At 36.7% G+C, this 16,267-nt stretch overlaps 1 protein-coding gene and 1 long non-coding RNA gene across 2 annotated transcripts in view; one reads left to right on the top strand and one right to left on the bottom strand.

The window, feature by feature from the left end:
• The window catches only part of ZNHIT6 (zinc finger HIT-type containing 6), a 66,453-nt gene extending 56,907 nt beyond the window's left edge, over positions 1 to 9,546 (bottom strand). Inside the window, exons 1-4 of the mRNA XM_004480902.5 lie at positions 8,702 to 9,546; positions 7,532 to 7,597; positions 7,336 to 7,442; positions 7,165 to 7,250 (exon numbers count right to left, since the gene is read on the bottom strand). Coding sequence (XP_004480959.1) covers positions 7,165 to 7,250; positions 7,336 to 7,442; positions 7,532 to 7,597; positions 8,702 to 9,408 — 966 coding nt within the window. The 5' untranslated portion in view covers positions 9,409 to 9,546. The remainder of the gene's footprint in view (positions 1 to 7,164; positions 7,251 to 7,335; positions 7,443 to 7,531; positions 7,598 to 8,701) is intronic.
• Positions 9,547 to 9,589: 43 nt separating this feature from the next.
• Positions 9,590 to 16,267, top strand: part of LOC131279725 (uncharacterized) — a 53,329-nt gene continuing 46,651 nt past the window's right edge. The window contains exon 1 of the long non-coding RNA XR_009187161.2: positions 9,590 to 9,778. This is a non-coding gene — a long non-coding RNA (uncharacterized lncRNA). The remainder of the gene's footprint in view (positions 9,779 to 16,267) is intronic.

Raw genomic sequence — 16,267 nt, 5'->3', positions numbered from 1 at the left:
ATAAATATAACATGGGACTGTATAGTATAGTAAAACCTTATGTGAAATATGAGTATAGGTAATACTGCATATATAAGACTGTTTTTCTTTGAAACTGAACAAATATATGATAATATCAGGCAAAAACCCACAACCCAAACATTATGCTAAGTGAAAGAAACCAGGTACAAAGTACTGCATATTGTATGATTCCATTTATATAAAATATAAATATAAATCAATTTATAACGATAGATCAGTGGTTATGTAGGGTTAGGAAATTGAGAGGTGATTGCTAAAGGGTGTGGAGTTGTTTTGTTTTTTTTTAAGTAATGAAATTGTTCTAAAATTTTTTGTGGTGATGAATATACAATACTATGAATACACTAAGAGCCACTGGTTGTATACTTCGGATAGATTGTACGGTATGTGCATATATCTCAGTAAAACTGCTTTTTAAAAAAGGTGGGAAATATTAAGGTAGATTTAAATAAACACTGACTGGTTATTCATAATTACTACACAGGGAAAGAGAGAATTTAAATACCCAACAACAATAAGCCAAGTCAGGAGGGAGTGATTAGAACTGAAGTGTTCTAAGCAAGTGCTGGTAAAGCAAGGTGTATGGGCCAAATCTTTCCTACCAACAATTCAGAAGGAAAAAAGTTTATTGGAACATAGCCCATCCATTTGTTTATGTATTGTCTATGGCTGCTTTCTTGTTACAATGGCAGATTTAGTAGCTATAACTGAAACTGTATGGCTTGCAAAGTTAAAACATTTTTACTATCCAAGCCTTTAATAAAAAGTTTGCCAACCTCTGTTCTTAGGTCCCTGAATTATCTGTGAACACGGTTAAGGTAATGTTTAACTTTAAACACTGATAAATATGCATGCTGTAAGAATACTTAACCAGTAAACCTAACCAGGGCCTGTAACTTTCAAACAGATAAGAGAGGAAAAACACAAATGATTTACCAAAAAAAAAAAAAAATCACAATAAGGTGATAAATTTAAACCCAAACATATAAATAATTAATTAAAATGCAAGTGTACTTAATGATTCAGTTAAAGGTTAAATATTGTCAGACTGGAAAAAACCAGAAACCCTATAAATGCTTACAAAAGCCATCTAGAATGTAAGAATTCAGAAAGGTTGAAAATAGGAGTAAGGAAAATGATTTACTATGCAAATATCGTGATATACCTTTATTAATATTACTAAGTAGACAAAAAGCTAGAGACAAAGGGGGTCACCTTATAGTTAAATACAGTTAAATACACCTAGAACAAATAATTCCTGATGTATACGTATAATAATTTAGGCTTAAAGTACATAAAGCAAAACCAAACCACAAGGAGAAACATACAAATCCTTTTGTTTTTCCCTACTGGGAGATGTTAACATATGTTTCTTGGTAATTGATAGAAGTGAGGGAAAATATCAGTAACGTTATAAACTTAATCAATCTGACCAAATAGGCATATAGAACACTATATCAACAACTGCAGAATGCTTATTCTTTTAAAGAAACAAGAATATTTCAAAACTTGGCCATATACCATGTCATAAAAACAAGTTTCAACAAGTTTTAAAGAAATAAAGTCAGAGAGAATATACTCTCTAACCACAATGCAATTAAGCTAAAAAAAGAAGATATCCAGAAAATCCCCAAAAGTTTGGAAATTAAGAAACACCTATCTAAATTAACCATATATCAAAATCACTATTTCAAACCTTTTAAAAGTCAAACAATACTTAAGAGAGTTTTATATTCTTAAATGTATATATTAGAAAAGAAAAAAGATCAATTAGTAATAAGCCAATCATTTATCTTCAGAAACGGAAAAAAACAAACACCAAAATACACTCAAATAAAGTAGGATATAATAAAAGCCAAGAAGATACATTAACAAAACAGAAAAGAAACACATAATAGCAATTCATCAGACACTTCACATAAGAAGAAACCTAAATGGCCAATAAAATATATGAACTGTGTTCAATATCATTAGGAATCAGAGAACTACAAATCAAAAACCACAGCTTAATATCATACTCATGATGTTAGTATGAAAGAATGAAAGCTTTCCCCCTAAGATCAGGAACAAGACAAGGATGCCCCCCTTTACCACTTATTCAACATTTTTATTACTGGAAGGTCTAATCAGAGCAATCAGGCAAGAAAAAGAAATGAAAGGCATCCAAATTGAAAAGGAAAAAGTATAACTATCTCTATTCGCAGATGACGTGATCATACACACAGAAAGCCCCAAAGAAACCATAGAAAAGCTACCAGAGTTAATAAATTCAGCAAAGTTACAGGGTATAAGAGATTAGACAAATTTAGTTGTGTTTCTATATGTCAGCAACAAATAATCTGAAAAGGAAATTGAGAAAATAATTATATTTGCAATAGCATCTCAAAGAATAAAATCATATAGGAATAAATTTAACCAAGGAGATGAAAGATTTTTACACTGAAAACGGCAAAAAAACTGCTGAAAGAAATTAAACAAGACGTAAATAAATGAAAAGACTCCCTGTGGTTATGGATCAGAACAATTAATATTGTTAAGATGTCACTACTACCCAAAATGATTTACAGATTCAATGCAATCACAGACAAAATTCCAGCAGCCTATTTTCGCAGACATGAAAAAGCCAATCATCCAATTTATATGGTATGGTAAGGGGCCCTGAATAGCCAAAACCATTTTGAAAAAGAGGAGCAAAGTTGGAGGACTCATACATCCCAATTTCAAAACTTTCTACAAAGTTACAATAATCAATAGTGTGGTACTGGCATAAGAATAAACACATAGACCAATGGAATAGAACTGAGAGTAAAGAATTAAACCCATTTATCTATGGCCAATTGGTTTTTTTGTTTTGTTTTTTATTCGAAGTTGTAGGTTTACAGAAAAATCATGCAGCAAATACACTAATTATTAAACTTGCCCATATTAAATATTAACACCTTGCATTAGTGTGGTTCATTAGTTACTAATGATGAAAGAACATTACATAAGTACCATTTCCTATAGTACTTGGTTCATATCAGGATTCATTGTTTGTGTTGTACAGTCCAATGGGTGGTGGTGGTTTTTTTTTAAAGTTTTTAATTCTAGTAACATATATACAACATAAAATTTCCCACTTTAACCACAGTCAAATATATAATTCAGTGCTATTAATTACATTCACAATTTTGTGCTACCATCTCCACTACCCATTACCTAAACTTTTCTGTCACCCTAAATAGAAACTCTGCAGCAATTAAGCATTAACTACTCATTCTCTACCCTGACCCTAGCTAGCCCAAGGTAAACTATATTCTAGTTTCTGACTCTACGAATTTGTTTATTCAAATTATTTCATATCAGTAAGATCATACAATATGTCTTTTGTGTCTGGCTTATGTCACTCAACCTGATGTCTTCAAGATTCATCCATGTTGTTGAATGTATTGGAATTTCATTTTTACACCTGAGTTATATTTCATTGTATATACATACCATATTTTGTTATCCACTCATTGGTTGATAGACACTTGGGTTCCTCCCATCTTTTGATTAATGCCTCTATGAACATCAGTGTGCAAATATCTGCCTGAATTTCTGATTTCAATTGTTTTGAGTATATACCTAGAAGTGGGATTGCTGGATCATATAATAATTCTATACTTAACTTTCTGAGAAACTGCCAAACTGTCTTCCACAGTGGCTGTACCATTTTACATTCCCACCAACAATGAAACAATGGAGTGTTCCTATTTCTCCACATCCTCTCCAACATATTTTTAAAAACAGCAGTTATGCTGGTGGGTATGAAATGGTATCTCGTTGTGGGTTTTAATTTGCATTTTCTTAATGGGTAATGATTTTGAGCATTTTTTCATATGGCCAATTGATTTTTGACAAGGGTGCCAAGTTCATTTAATGTCTAAAGAAAAGTCTCTTCAACAAATAGTGCTGGAAAAACTAGATTTCCACATGCAAAAAATCAGGGTGGCCTCCTGTCTCACACAATATACAAGAATTAACTCTATATGGATTAAGGACCTAAATATAAGAGGTAAGGGCATAAAACTCTTAGCAGAAAATATAGAGCAAAAAAAATCTTCATGTCCTTGGATTGGGCAATGGATTCTTAGATATGATACCAACATATAAGCAACTAAAGAAAAAGGAGATTAACTGAATTTGCTCAAAATTAAAAACTTATGTGCATCAGAGGACAATATCAAGAAAGTAAAAAGACAACCTACAAAATGGGAGAAAATATTTGGAAATCATATATTTGAAAAGAATTTACAATCTAGAATATATGAAGAAATCCCATTAAATCACAAAAAAGGACTTAAATTTTAAAAAATGGGCAAAGGACTTAAATAGACATTTCTCCAAAGATATACAAATGGAGAATAAACACATTAAAAGGTACTCAACATCATCAGCCACTAGGAAAATGCAAATCAAAACCATTATGAAGTAGTAGATGTAGCTCAAGCAGATGAGCACTTACCTCCCACATGGAAGGTCCTGGGTTTGGTTTCCAGTGTCTCCAGAAAACAAAAACAACAAGCAAACAAACAAAAAGAAACCAACTCGAGAGTGGACGTGGCTCAATGGTTGAGCACTGGCTTCCTGCAAACGAGGTCCTGGGTTCAACTTCCAGCCCACGTACCCCGCCCCCCCCCCAAATAAAACAAACAAATCTGGGATAAGATACCATAGAATCTTTAATAGGCTACTATTAAAAAACAAAATAAAATGTGCTGGAGAGAATGTGGAGAAATTAGAACCCTTCTACATTGTTGATGGAATGTACAATGTGTAGCTTATATAGAAAACAGTTTGGTGGTTCCTCAATAAGCTAAGCATAGAATTAGTATATTATCCAGCAATTCCACTCCCAGGTATAAACCCCCAAAAACTGAAAACAGGGATTCAAAAAGGTAACTGGTACTACTCTACCACGTTAGAGCAGCGTTATTCACAATAGCCAAAAGGTGGAAACAAGCCAAGCATCTATCAACAGGTGAAAGGATAAACAAAATGTGATATAAACATACAAAGGACTATTATTCAGCTATAAGATGGAATAAAATTCTAATGCATGGTATAACATGGATGAACCTAGAAAAGATCATGCTAAGTGAAATAAGCCAGACAGGATGTATACAGTATGACTCCACTTACACGAAACACCTATAATAAGCAATTTTACAGAGTCAGAAAGTAGATTAGAGATTACTAGTTATCAGGAGGAGAGTGGAATGGGAGTTATTGCTTAATGGGTACAGTTTCTGTTGGGAGTGATAAAAGGTTGTAACAGATGATAGTGATCGAAATACAACACTAAATTTAATTAATGCCACTGAATTGTACATTAAAAAATAGCTGAAATGGAGAATTTTTATTATATATGTGTTATAACAATAAAATTAAAACATAGACACACACAATAAAATTATACAGTCAGTCAGATTTAAGTCTGACCAAATCAAGTATTGGTGAGGATGTGACAACAGGTATACTGCTGGAAGTGTAAACTGGTTCAATTATTTTAAAAATATTTTAGCCATATCAAGTCAACCTGGAGACATGTATACCTCCACAACAAAGCTATTCAACTACCAGGCATAAAGCCTAGACAAATGTGAACATGTGGACCATAATGCATGGATAAAAGTGTTCATGGTAGCACTGTTTTTTAAATTTTTTGATACTACAGAAAATCCAAAGTTTCTAAACAGTAGAATGGATAAATTGTGGTATAGGCAGAGATAGAAAACTATTCAGAAATGAGAATGGATCAAGGAAGGACACGGGGTGGCAGGGAACTATAGGGAAGCTGTTTATGTTCTAATTCTAGACCTGAGTAGTAGTTACATGGATGTTTGTTTTATAAGTATTCATTAAACTGCATATTTCCATGTTATGTTGTTTTCTACAGGCATGCTATATTTCACAATAAAAAGATAAAATTACTTAGATCTACTTATCTTTAGGCAGAATTTTAATTATGCCTACTAATTAAGCTTGAGGAAAAAAGAGTTGATGCATTATTTTTAAAAAGATATGTATACTATCGTATCTGAACCAATAATACCAATAAAATAAGGTTTAAAAGGTATTAAAATTCTGCAACTCCAATACTCAAATGACCTCTGAAAATGGACATAACTCCATATGACGTGATTTAATCACACAAAGAATTTTAGAAAAAGTGTTGCAAAGCATTTCCAATATTTAAGTTTTAAATTTTGCAGTTTTTATACGTAATGAAAGAGGAAAGAAAGGGTGTGAAAATTAAAAGTAATATATAAACAGGACTGTTAGCTCTTCCTTCAAAACTGAAACTCTTATCACTTTCAATAAGTCTATCCAAACCGCCATCATCTCTTACCTGGACCATGGCAATAGTCTAACCGGTCTCCCTGTTTCCTATCTTCCCACTCTTGTGCCCTAACGTGCATTCCCCACACATTTGAAAGAATGATCTTTCAAAAAGCAAACATGCTCAAAACCTCTCCATTTTCATTTCGAATACATTATTAGCCCTCATCTAGTTCTCTAATTTCATGTTCAATATTCTCCTCACTCACTATGCTTCAGTCATCCTGCCCCTCTTTTTATTCCTCAGACACACCAAACTTGTTCCCTGCCACAGGGACTTTAAGTTTGTCTTTACCTGGAATAATCCTCAAAATGTTCATATAACTGCCTCTTTCCCATCATTCAGATCTCTGCCTAAATGTGAAGCTTCTCCTGATCACTACATTGAAATAGTACCCTGATCACCTCTTCCTACATACACATTTTCAGTCTTCTTATCTCCAAAGCTGTCTTTCTTTCTTTCTTTTTTAAGGAAGTACTGGGGATTGAACACGGGATATTGTACATGCAAAGCAGGTGCTCAATCACTGAGCTTCACCTGCTCCGCTGTCTTTATATTCTGTATGCACTTAACTCTGTCTGAAATTATATTTGTTTCTTTACTCATCTCTTTTGTCTCCCCCACTCCAATACAAGCTCCATAAGTGGAAGGCCTTGTTGAGTCACTGTTGTAAGCCTAGTAACTAGAATAGCACTGGATGTGGTATATTGTTGAGTGAAAACAATTAACCTAATTGACTGGATGGAACTTAACTGGGATGGATTAGAAGAAATCCTTACATGTTTATTTCTCATTGGTCTTTTCAAGAAAGCATCTCTAGAAATATGGTCCGCTGTCCTTGCCACATCTTCCAAAAATCGATAATCTAAAAATTACAAAATAGAAAAATAAACAAACAACATAAACCAATGACCAGGAAGCATCGATCTGCTATGCATAAGATGGCTTACCACTTAGAAGATTCATTTCAGTAAACTGTTGTATTGAAACAAATGCAGTTTTTTCTCGAACTCCATTACATATCAGTTCTGTTTTGTGTTTCTTTACACAGGGCAAACTGGAGAGACAAAGAGGAAGTACTTCTATAGTTTGAAGTAACAAAGGTCTAGATAAAGGTAAAAAGGTATAAAAAATACATATATATACCTGCAGGAATATCGCATACAACGTGGACATCTGTACTTTGCTTCTTCTGTATGACAAGTTTCACATCTACAAAAGCCCACATGTAACTTATTATCAATATTAATTCCGCTTAAAACAGACACACACAATAAAATTACATAGTCAGATTTAAATCTGAATGCCAATTCAATTACTCATCATTACAAGTATGTAGTCGTAGTGAGTAAACTATATGCAAAAGTAACTGATAAAATACTTGATAGCTGTCAAGTGTCATTTGAATAATCTCCTCTATGAAACGATTTCCATTTACAATGTGTTAATGATATACAATTCAAGAAAACATATATTAAATAAAAAACTATCACCTCACTTTTGTCCTCTTTTTCTAGTATACTCATTATGAGATTCACTGATAAATTAATTTATAATTCCTGGCAATCTCAAAATGACTGTGGATGTGTGAATGCATGTATCTAGAAGTCCAATCCATGAGCTATGTATATTTTTAAAGCACACCAGAAAAAAAATATAATTAGAAGACCAAGTCAAATTTAGAGTGTAGCAGTTACATCTTTTTTTTCTTCACTTCACATCTGCCTTAAAATGGGCATCAAAATAATCTAGAAATGGTATTAGCCATCATCTCTCTTCAATTGTTCTTCCAGGATCTCGGGGTACTGACAGTCAAGTTACAGCTACTTCTATTTGACCCACTGTGTCCAAGACAGGAATATTCCCAAGAATATGACCACTCTTTTATTCTCTACTTTGTCACATGATCATACACCATAAGAAAATTAAAGTTAAACAAAGCTGACAACTGAGTTCAAATGCATTTTCATCTAATACTGTACTTCTAATTATTGATTAGGCCTTTCCTCATCTTCATCCGCTATAAAAGGAATCAAGAGCACAATAAGACGTCAAGCCAGAATCTGGTTCCCAAAGTATTTCGGACCCTAGACACTTCACTTCCTAACGTGGCAATGCCCACTGGTCTTGCTAACGTCACATATGCTCAATGAGCATCTTGTCTCCAAAAACACCCTTGCATATAAAGGGCCCTCCTCCCCACCTCAGGCTCCACGGACACAAACTTGCACTACTTTTCATTACTACTCTGCTAGTAGAGTGCAGTTTCCTTCGCTCTAGACAGCTTTATTCTAACTGGATTTCTGCCGACCCTACCTTGACATGGCCAGCTTTCGTTTGCAGCCCACAGGGGCATCCATCTGAGGCTCTTCTTTCACCTTTGTATCATCTATCACTTCTTTCTTCAGGACAAACTTCTCTTCTTTTACGTGCACCTCATCCATAATCTCCTCCTTTTTTATGCTGTAATCAATGAAAATCTCCTCTTTTATCACTAATTTATCTTCCTTCTCTTCCTTCACTTCTAGCCAGTCCGTTATCTCTTCCTTCACCGTCACTCTCTCTTCTTTTACCTCTGGTTCTTCCATCTTTTCTATTTTCACCACTAAACTACCATTCATCTCATGCTTCACCTCCAATGTGTCTGCTTTCTCATCCTTCACCTCAGGTCCATCCTCCGCCTCCTGCTTCATCCACTGTCTCTCCAACATGCCACCTTCTAGTTCCGACCAGTCCATAAACTCTTGCTTCACAACCTTTAGCTCTATTCGCATCTCTTCTGCTCTTTGTGTACTTCCTTCCTCTCCATCCTCTGTTTTCTCCATTCCTGTTTGTCCATTCCCCTCCTTTCCACGACCGGACTCCTCCATCCCTGCTAAAGCCAGGACTCCGTCTCCACACGACTCGGGTCTTAGCCGGGTCCCCTCATCTCCACTCTTGGAATCTCCTTCCAATAGCTCTTCATTTTCAGCAGCAAACTCCATCACCTCAAGACCGTTGACCTCCGCTGCCACTCGGTACATACCAGGCGGCTGCTCCCAAGCCAGCAAGAGTGAGTTACCAGCTGGCACACCCTCAGCAACCCATGTGTCTGGCAGGGAAGCCACACGCCGTAAACTGTGATCTTCTGTCCCGCTCTATCGCCGAACTTGCCGTAAAGCAACGCTCCCGCGCTTCGTCATTTCACGACTCGTAGAGCTCTTTACGATTCTGCGGCGATCCTGCCCAGCTTCTTTGCGAGTTATTCAGCATGAGGCCACGCCCGCTGTGGCTCCCGTTTCTCGGCGCGGGGCCTCGCCAAGTCTTTCCGCGGAGAGGCGGCCTTCGCCCCACTCTCGGCGTCCTACAGCACCACGCCTTCCTTAAAAGAGAGCGCGGGAAGAGGGGCAGGAGGTAAAAGACGTGAAACCTGTACACCCCTGTAATGAAAAAGACCTACCCCAATCTGTTACCTATTAAATCTAATCTTGTGAGAAAATGGAAGGATCGCCTGTTACTCCTCCCCCATAAATAATGCATATTACAAATAATGTTACAAACTTAACGTATGGTGGCTGTTAATATTGGGGATCTTGGTGGATTTCCGGTAGGAAAGAGGTCCAACTTTAATCCTTTCAATTATTTGTCAGTAACAGCCCTTATCAACTTATTCCCCATTCCCAGGATCCTAAAAACAAAAGAAAACGGAAAACCAACCAAACAAAACCCACCTTAACATCTGTGTTTCAGGGAACTTTTTTAAAAAAAATTTTTTATTGGCATTAGGCACCTTCAAAACCATGATTTCACTTAATCTTCACAGCATCTCTGTGAGATCCATATTCTCCTGACTGAATGAGGAGACTTCAAAACTTGACTTAACTGTCAACTACTTTGTGCTATACCCTCAGACCCTGTTAGTTCACAGAGCATTAAGCTGTTACTAACCACTCACACATTGGTCAGGAATGGGAATTTTGGGTGGGTGAGCAGAATGAGAAAGAGATAATTTTGGAACCATAATTAGGCACCAGGGACTGAGCAGTGCTGGAAGGAGAGTTGAAGTGAGTTGGGAGAGATTTTAGTAAAATCTCCTTGGGGTTGTGAGGAGGAAGCTTCCAGAGGGATCATATGGACAGACTCCTTTGAGGGTACTTAGAGGTGTCAGTTGCCCATGGAGTCAAAGAAACTTGACTGGATCTTCAGGCTGGCTTACATCTTTATACCAGGAAAAGGAGCTAAATGAAAGAAAGAACCCATTGGGCCTTTGCTAAAGTCCATGGGTGAGAGATGAGTGCAACAAGAGGGAGTGTTGATCCTCAAAAGAATAAAACTCTGGATTTCCACTTTAAAAAAAAAAAGATTTATTTATTCCTTGAATTTCCATTTAAAATTTGGAAATATAGATCAGAGACCAGAAGCATAAGCACTTTCTAAGATTTTGGAAATTTGTCATTATATTTGTTGTAATCTGAGTGTTTTTCCCCTGTCACTGGAAGGAAAATCATTAAAACATTAAGGCCCCTTGATAGATCACAGCTAATCCCTTATCTAAATTCATCATCACTGTGGGAATGGTATTTTTAATGGTGATATTGCTGTGGAGGTAAGGAAGTATTGGTAGTATTGTTGATTGGCAGTTTTGAAGGAAGGGGGAAGCCTAAGTAGTCCTTGAAGAGGAGATTTGGGGTTGTTGAACTGTAGAGCAAGGGTATATTGCCTGCAATGAGGGGTGGTAGTGGTGAACTGATGGGGATAGAAAAAGGAAGGAAGACGTCATGTGGGGCTGCCACAGAATTGCTACCCCTTTCCTCAAACCCCTTTCCTTCCCTTTTCCACCTTTGTGGAATGAAAAGGTAATAAGCCTAGCCTCTCCAGTATAGGACTAGCGAGGGGTTCTTAACCTTTTTTGTTCCACAGACCCCTTTGCCAGTATACTGAGTCCACACTATACTGTGTATTATTTGATAAATATATCACACCTGCACCAGTACATCCCCACAAGAATGATGTTTTTTTGAATTTCAATTCAAGCTCATGGACCCCTTATAAAGAACCCCTGGACTAGACCTTCTTGCTGTACTCCTAACGTCTCTCTCTCTTTTGCCCCTGGATTAGTGCTTCAGTGTATATTCTCCCTATTCCCACATCTCATGATGCAATTCTCTTAGCCACTTCAGGAACTAGTCTTTTGCCAAAACCTGTAGAAAACCTATTTTCTACGAAAACATCTCAGAAGAGACTGAAATACCACCAGAAAGTGTATGTTTTAGAAGTGGTTAAACCATTTCTCGTGGTTCAACAGGAACTGTGTGTAGGCATATAGTCAACCAGTGTGAGAATTTAAAAGGACCTTTCTTGATGACACAAGACACAGGTAAGAAAACTAAGACCCAAAGAAGTAAAATAATTTGCCCTAAATTACACAGCTATTCAGTTCATGACAGTATTGAAGCAAAAAATTAAGGATCTCTGGAGAAAGTATTTTCGATTAGAGTGTCTCACAGCATGCAGAGCTGGCCAGTACCTTACATCCGAGTCACTCAGTCATGTGATGCGGGCTGCCCTGAGCAGGGCATGGCATTGGATGAGGACCTCACTGCAGCTGAGGCTGTTAGCTGGAAGCTACTGACTGCACTCTGGGGCTGGGCAGCAAGTCCTTCTTTGAAGGGAATTTGGGTGGTATATCTCTGAGGCCACCACAGTGTCTATGTGTGTCTGCCTCTGTGCCCACATGGCTTCTTGTCACTGCACGTCTGCTTCCTTCTTTTTTTCTTTGAAGGCAAGTTGTCACTGCTTCTCCAGGCACCTTGTTAAATATGGCTGTGCCACAACTTCTCATTTCAGATGGTCATAGAGATTCACAGTTGTCTTTTGACCCTAATTCCAAATGCCTGGAGAATAGAATCTGATTAGATCAGTAAGAGTAAAGAAGGTAAGATCACTGAGTCTAAACGAGGTTGTGGAGTTGTCAGAGAAGAGCAGGTTGAGCTAGGCAGTGTTTTCTTATGGCAATGTAAAAAGCACTGGGTTTAAATCCCTTTTGCCACCACCTGTGTAACCACTGTGAGTCTTTTTTTTTTTTAAAGATTTATTTATTTATTTAATTTCCCCCCCTCCCCTGATTGTCTGTTCTTGGTGTCTATTTGTTGCGTCTTGTTTCTTTGTCCGCTTCTATTGTCGTCAGTGGCACGGGAAGTGTGGGCGGCTCCATTCCTGGGCAGGCTGCACTTTCTTTTCACGCTGGGCAGCTTTCCTCAGGGGTGTACTCCTTGCGTGTGGGGCTCCCCCACGCGGGGGACACCCTTGCGTGGCACGGCACTCCTTGCGCGCATCAGCACTGCGCATAGCCAGCTCCACACGGGTCAAGGAGGCCCGGGGTTTGAACCGCGGACCTCTCATATGGTAGACGGACGCCCTAACCACTGGGCCAAAGTCCGTTTCCCCACTGTGAGTCTTAATCAATTTGCTTCTCTGTAATGTGGAGATAGTTATACCTATTTCCTAGGGCTATTTTGAAAATTAAATGAGCAAATATATGTGAAAGAGCATTGTAAACATTCTTTTTCTCATTCTGCCAGTACTTTTGAAAGCACTGCTATGATAGTTCAGTTGTTTTCTCTTTTGGGCTATGAAGGGCAGAGTTGAGATAATCATATTCCCCAGTTTTTAACACACACTCATCATATATGACCAATCTCTCAATATTTTTGCCATTAGTCTATCTCAACTCTCATTACCCTCCCCCAGTTTTATAATGTGGTTTCTTTTATAGTTATATCCTTTGTGAAATATATAATTCTGTTTTATTGTGTGCATGTGGAGAGCTTTGTTGAAGTATAATTTACATAAAAAATGCACCTATTTTAAGGGTACAAGTCAATGACTTTTATTAAATTCATTGAGTTGTGCTACCATTACTACAACTCAGTTTTAAAGATTCCCATCACCTCCAGAAGTTACTTGTTCCCATTTACAGTCAATTCCTGCAAACCACTGACTGTTTTGTCTCTATAAAGTTGCCTTTTCTGGAAATTTCATATAAAATCACACAATATGTGGTCTTTGGGATCTGACTTCTTTCACTTAACTAATATTCTTGAGATTCATCTACGTTAAAGAATGTATCAGTTTATTCCTTTTTATTGCTGAATAATATTCCTTGTATGGATATACCACATTTTGTTTAATCCATTTACCAGTTGATGGACATTTGGAGTGTTTCCAATTTTGACTATTATGAATAATTCTGCTGTGAACATTCATATACAAATCTCTGTGTGGAAAATGTTTTCATTTACATTGAGTAGTTACCTAGGAGTGGAATTGCTGGGCCATATGTAAATTTTATGTTTACTTTATAACAAGAGGTCAAACGTTTTCCAAAGTAGCTATTCCATTTTACATTCCCACTGGCAGTGTATGAGGCTCCAGTTTCTCTACATATTCACCAACACTTTGTATTGTTAGCCTTTTAAAAATTATAATCATTCTACTAGGTATATAGTGATTTTAATTTGCGTTTCCTAATAACTAATGATATTGGGATGTTTTTATGTGCTAAGTTGCTCCCAGATTCCTGACACACAGAAATTGTGTGTAATAATGTTTTTTGTTTTTTTTAACTGCTAAGTTTTGGGGCAATTTGTTACACAGTGATAGATAATACTAAGTCCTTGCATCATTTGCAAATATTTTCTCCCAGTTTGTGATTTTTTCTTCTTCTAAAAGAGAGCTTTTAAAGAGCAATAGTTTTATATTTTGATGAAGTCTAATTTTTTTTCCTTTATGAGTTGTGCTTTTGATGTCACATTTAATAGATTTTTGCCTACTCCAAGTTCCTAAAGATTTTCTCCTATGTTTTCTTCCAGAACCTTTATAGTTTTAGCTCTTACATTTAGGATGATGATTCATTTTGAGTTGGTTTTTTATCTTGTGTGAAGTAATGGTTTAAGTTCTCTCTTTTTTAAAATGGATATCTTATTGTCCTAAGTACCATTTGTTGAAGATTATCCTTTCCCCTTGAATTATCTTGACATTTTGTCAAAAATCAGTTGACAGTAATGTATTTATTTCTGAACTTTCTAATCTGTTCTGTTGATATATTTGTCTATTGTTAAACTAATACCACATTTTCTTAACTACTGTAACTTTATACTAAGTTTTGAAATTGTGTCAAGAGTTCCTATTTTGCTCTTCTTTTTCAAAATTGTGTTAGTTATGCTACTTCCTTTGCATTTCCATATAGTTTTTGGATTAGCTTGTCAATTTCTACAAAAGAGCTGGCTGGGATTTTGACAGAGATCGTGTAGGATGTATAGATAAATCTGGGGAAAACTGGCATCTTAACAATATTGGCCCCTATATTAATGATTGGAATGTCACCTATTTATTTCGAAATATCTTTCACTTCTCTTAACAATGTTTTGTAGTTTTTAGTGTACAAAATATTTCATGTCCTTTGCAAAATTTATTTCTAAGTATTATATTCTTTTGTATGCTACTTTGAAAGGAATTATTTATTTAATGTCATATTTGGATTTTTCATTGCAATCATGAAGAAATACAATTAATGTTTTTTTCCCTGAGGTACTGGACTCAGGGATTGAACCCTGGCCCTCATATGTGGGAAGCTGGTGCTAAGCCACTGAGCTACATTGGCTTCCTACAACTGATTTTTGTATATTAATTTTGGAGGAGATGGGGGAGTTAAGGAAGAAAGTGAATGAGCTCCACGGTGGAAAGTCTCTGGTGTTACAATGTGGGTTCCACTAGTCCCAACTTGCCCTCTTTCTCAAAGAGCTGCCATCCTCAGTGGTAATCACCTAGACCACGGGGAAGAAGGAGAGTACTGTTCCAGGTCAACCTGCATTCACAGCTTCCTTAAAATTATTCTGCCTCTTGGGTAAGTGCTGGGCTGGCACTACTGTTTTTGTGTCCCACCTTGAGTTGGGATGGGCATGATCGAGATTCTATCGCTCTGCTCCACTTGCCATTCCTATCAATGTCCCTCTTAGACTCCATGCCTCTCTTTCCCCACCACAAAGGGATCCTTTTCCCTTTCATCTCCTATGGGTCTCCTCAGAGTTTCTGAGATCCGTCATTCTTCACTCACTTACATGGCATCATCAGGATTGGATCTGGGGACTCCAGGAAGTAGCAGCTTGATTAATTTTCAGGAACTTGGAGTCTCCAGAGTGAACATTTCAGCAGTAGTGATGGTAGCGGACTTCGGAAATGAGATGCAGGATGTCCCACTGGGCTTCCCATGGCATTGCTCAAATTTTCCCAAGATGCCTGAAGGTTTCATTTTACTTACAACTTTGAGGCAATCTAGTAATTCCCATATGCTTTTCCAAGGACTGCTGCATCAGCGTCACCTGGTGTACTTGATTAATAAGTTTTCTGAGCCTTTCTCCAGAGGAACTTAATGGAGAAAGCTGCTGGGAATCTTTATTTATATTAATAACATGTCTCTGTGTGATGGTTCTGATATGTAGCCAGGTTTGGGGACCACTGGATGAAGGCACTACAACTGCACTGACCAGTATGGTAGCCACTAGCCAAAGTGTCCACTGAGTACTTGAAATGTGGTTGTCTGAATTGAGATATGTTATAAGTGTAAAATAAACACTGGATTTCAATGACTTAGTACAAAAAAAAGAACGTAATAATATCTCATTAACATTAAAATTTTTATATTGATTATATATTGAAATGGTAGTTTTTTAATATATTGAGTTATAGAAAATAAATTTTTAAAATTAATTTTACCTGTTTCTTTTTCCTCTTTTTTAATGTGGCTACCAGAAAATTTAAAATTCCATATGTAACTCATAACATTTCTACTGGACAGTGCCGTACTAGAAGATGCTGTTAAAATTCCAGTTCCAATTAGAATTA

The sequence above is a fragment of the Dasypus novemcinctus genome, chromosome 9 (genome assembly GCF_030445035.2).
Source record: "Dasypus novemcinctus isolate mDasNov1 chromosome 9, mDasNov1.1.hap2, whole genome shotgun sequence".
Classification (NCBI taxonomy): Eukaryota; Metazoa; Chordata; class Mammalia; order Cingulata; family Dasypodidae; genus Dasypus; species Dasypus novemcinctus.
The sequence above is the reverse complement of the archived record's forward strand: the minus strand, read 5'-3'. Positions and strand labels throughout refer to the sequence as shown.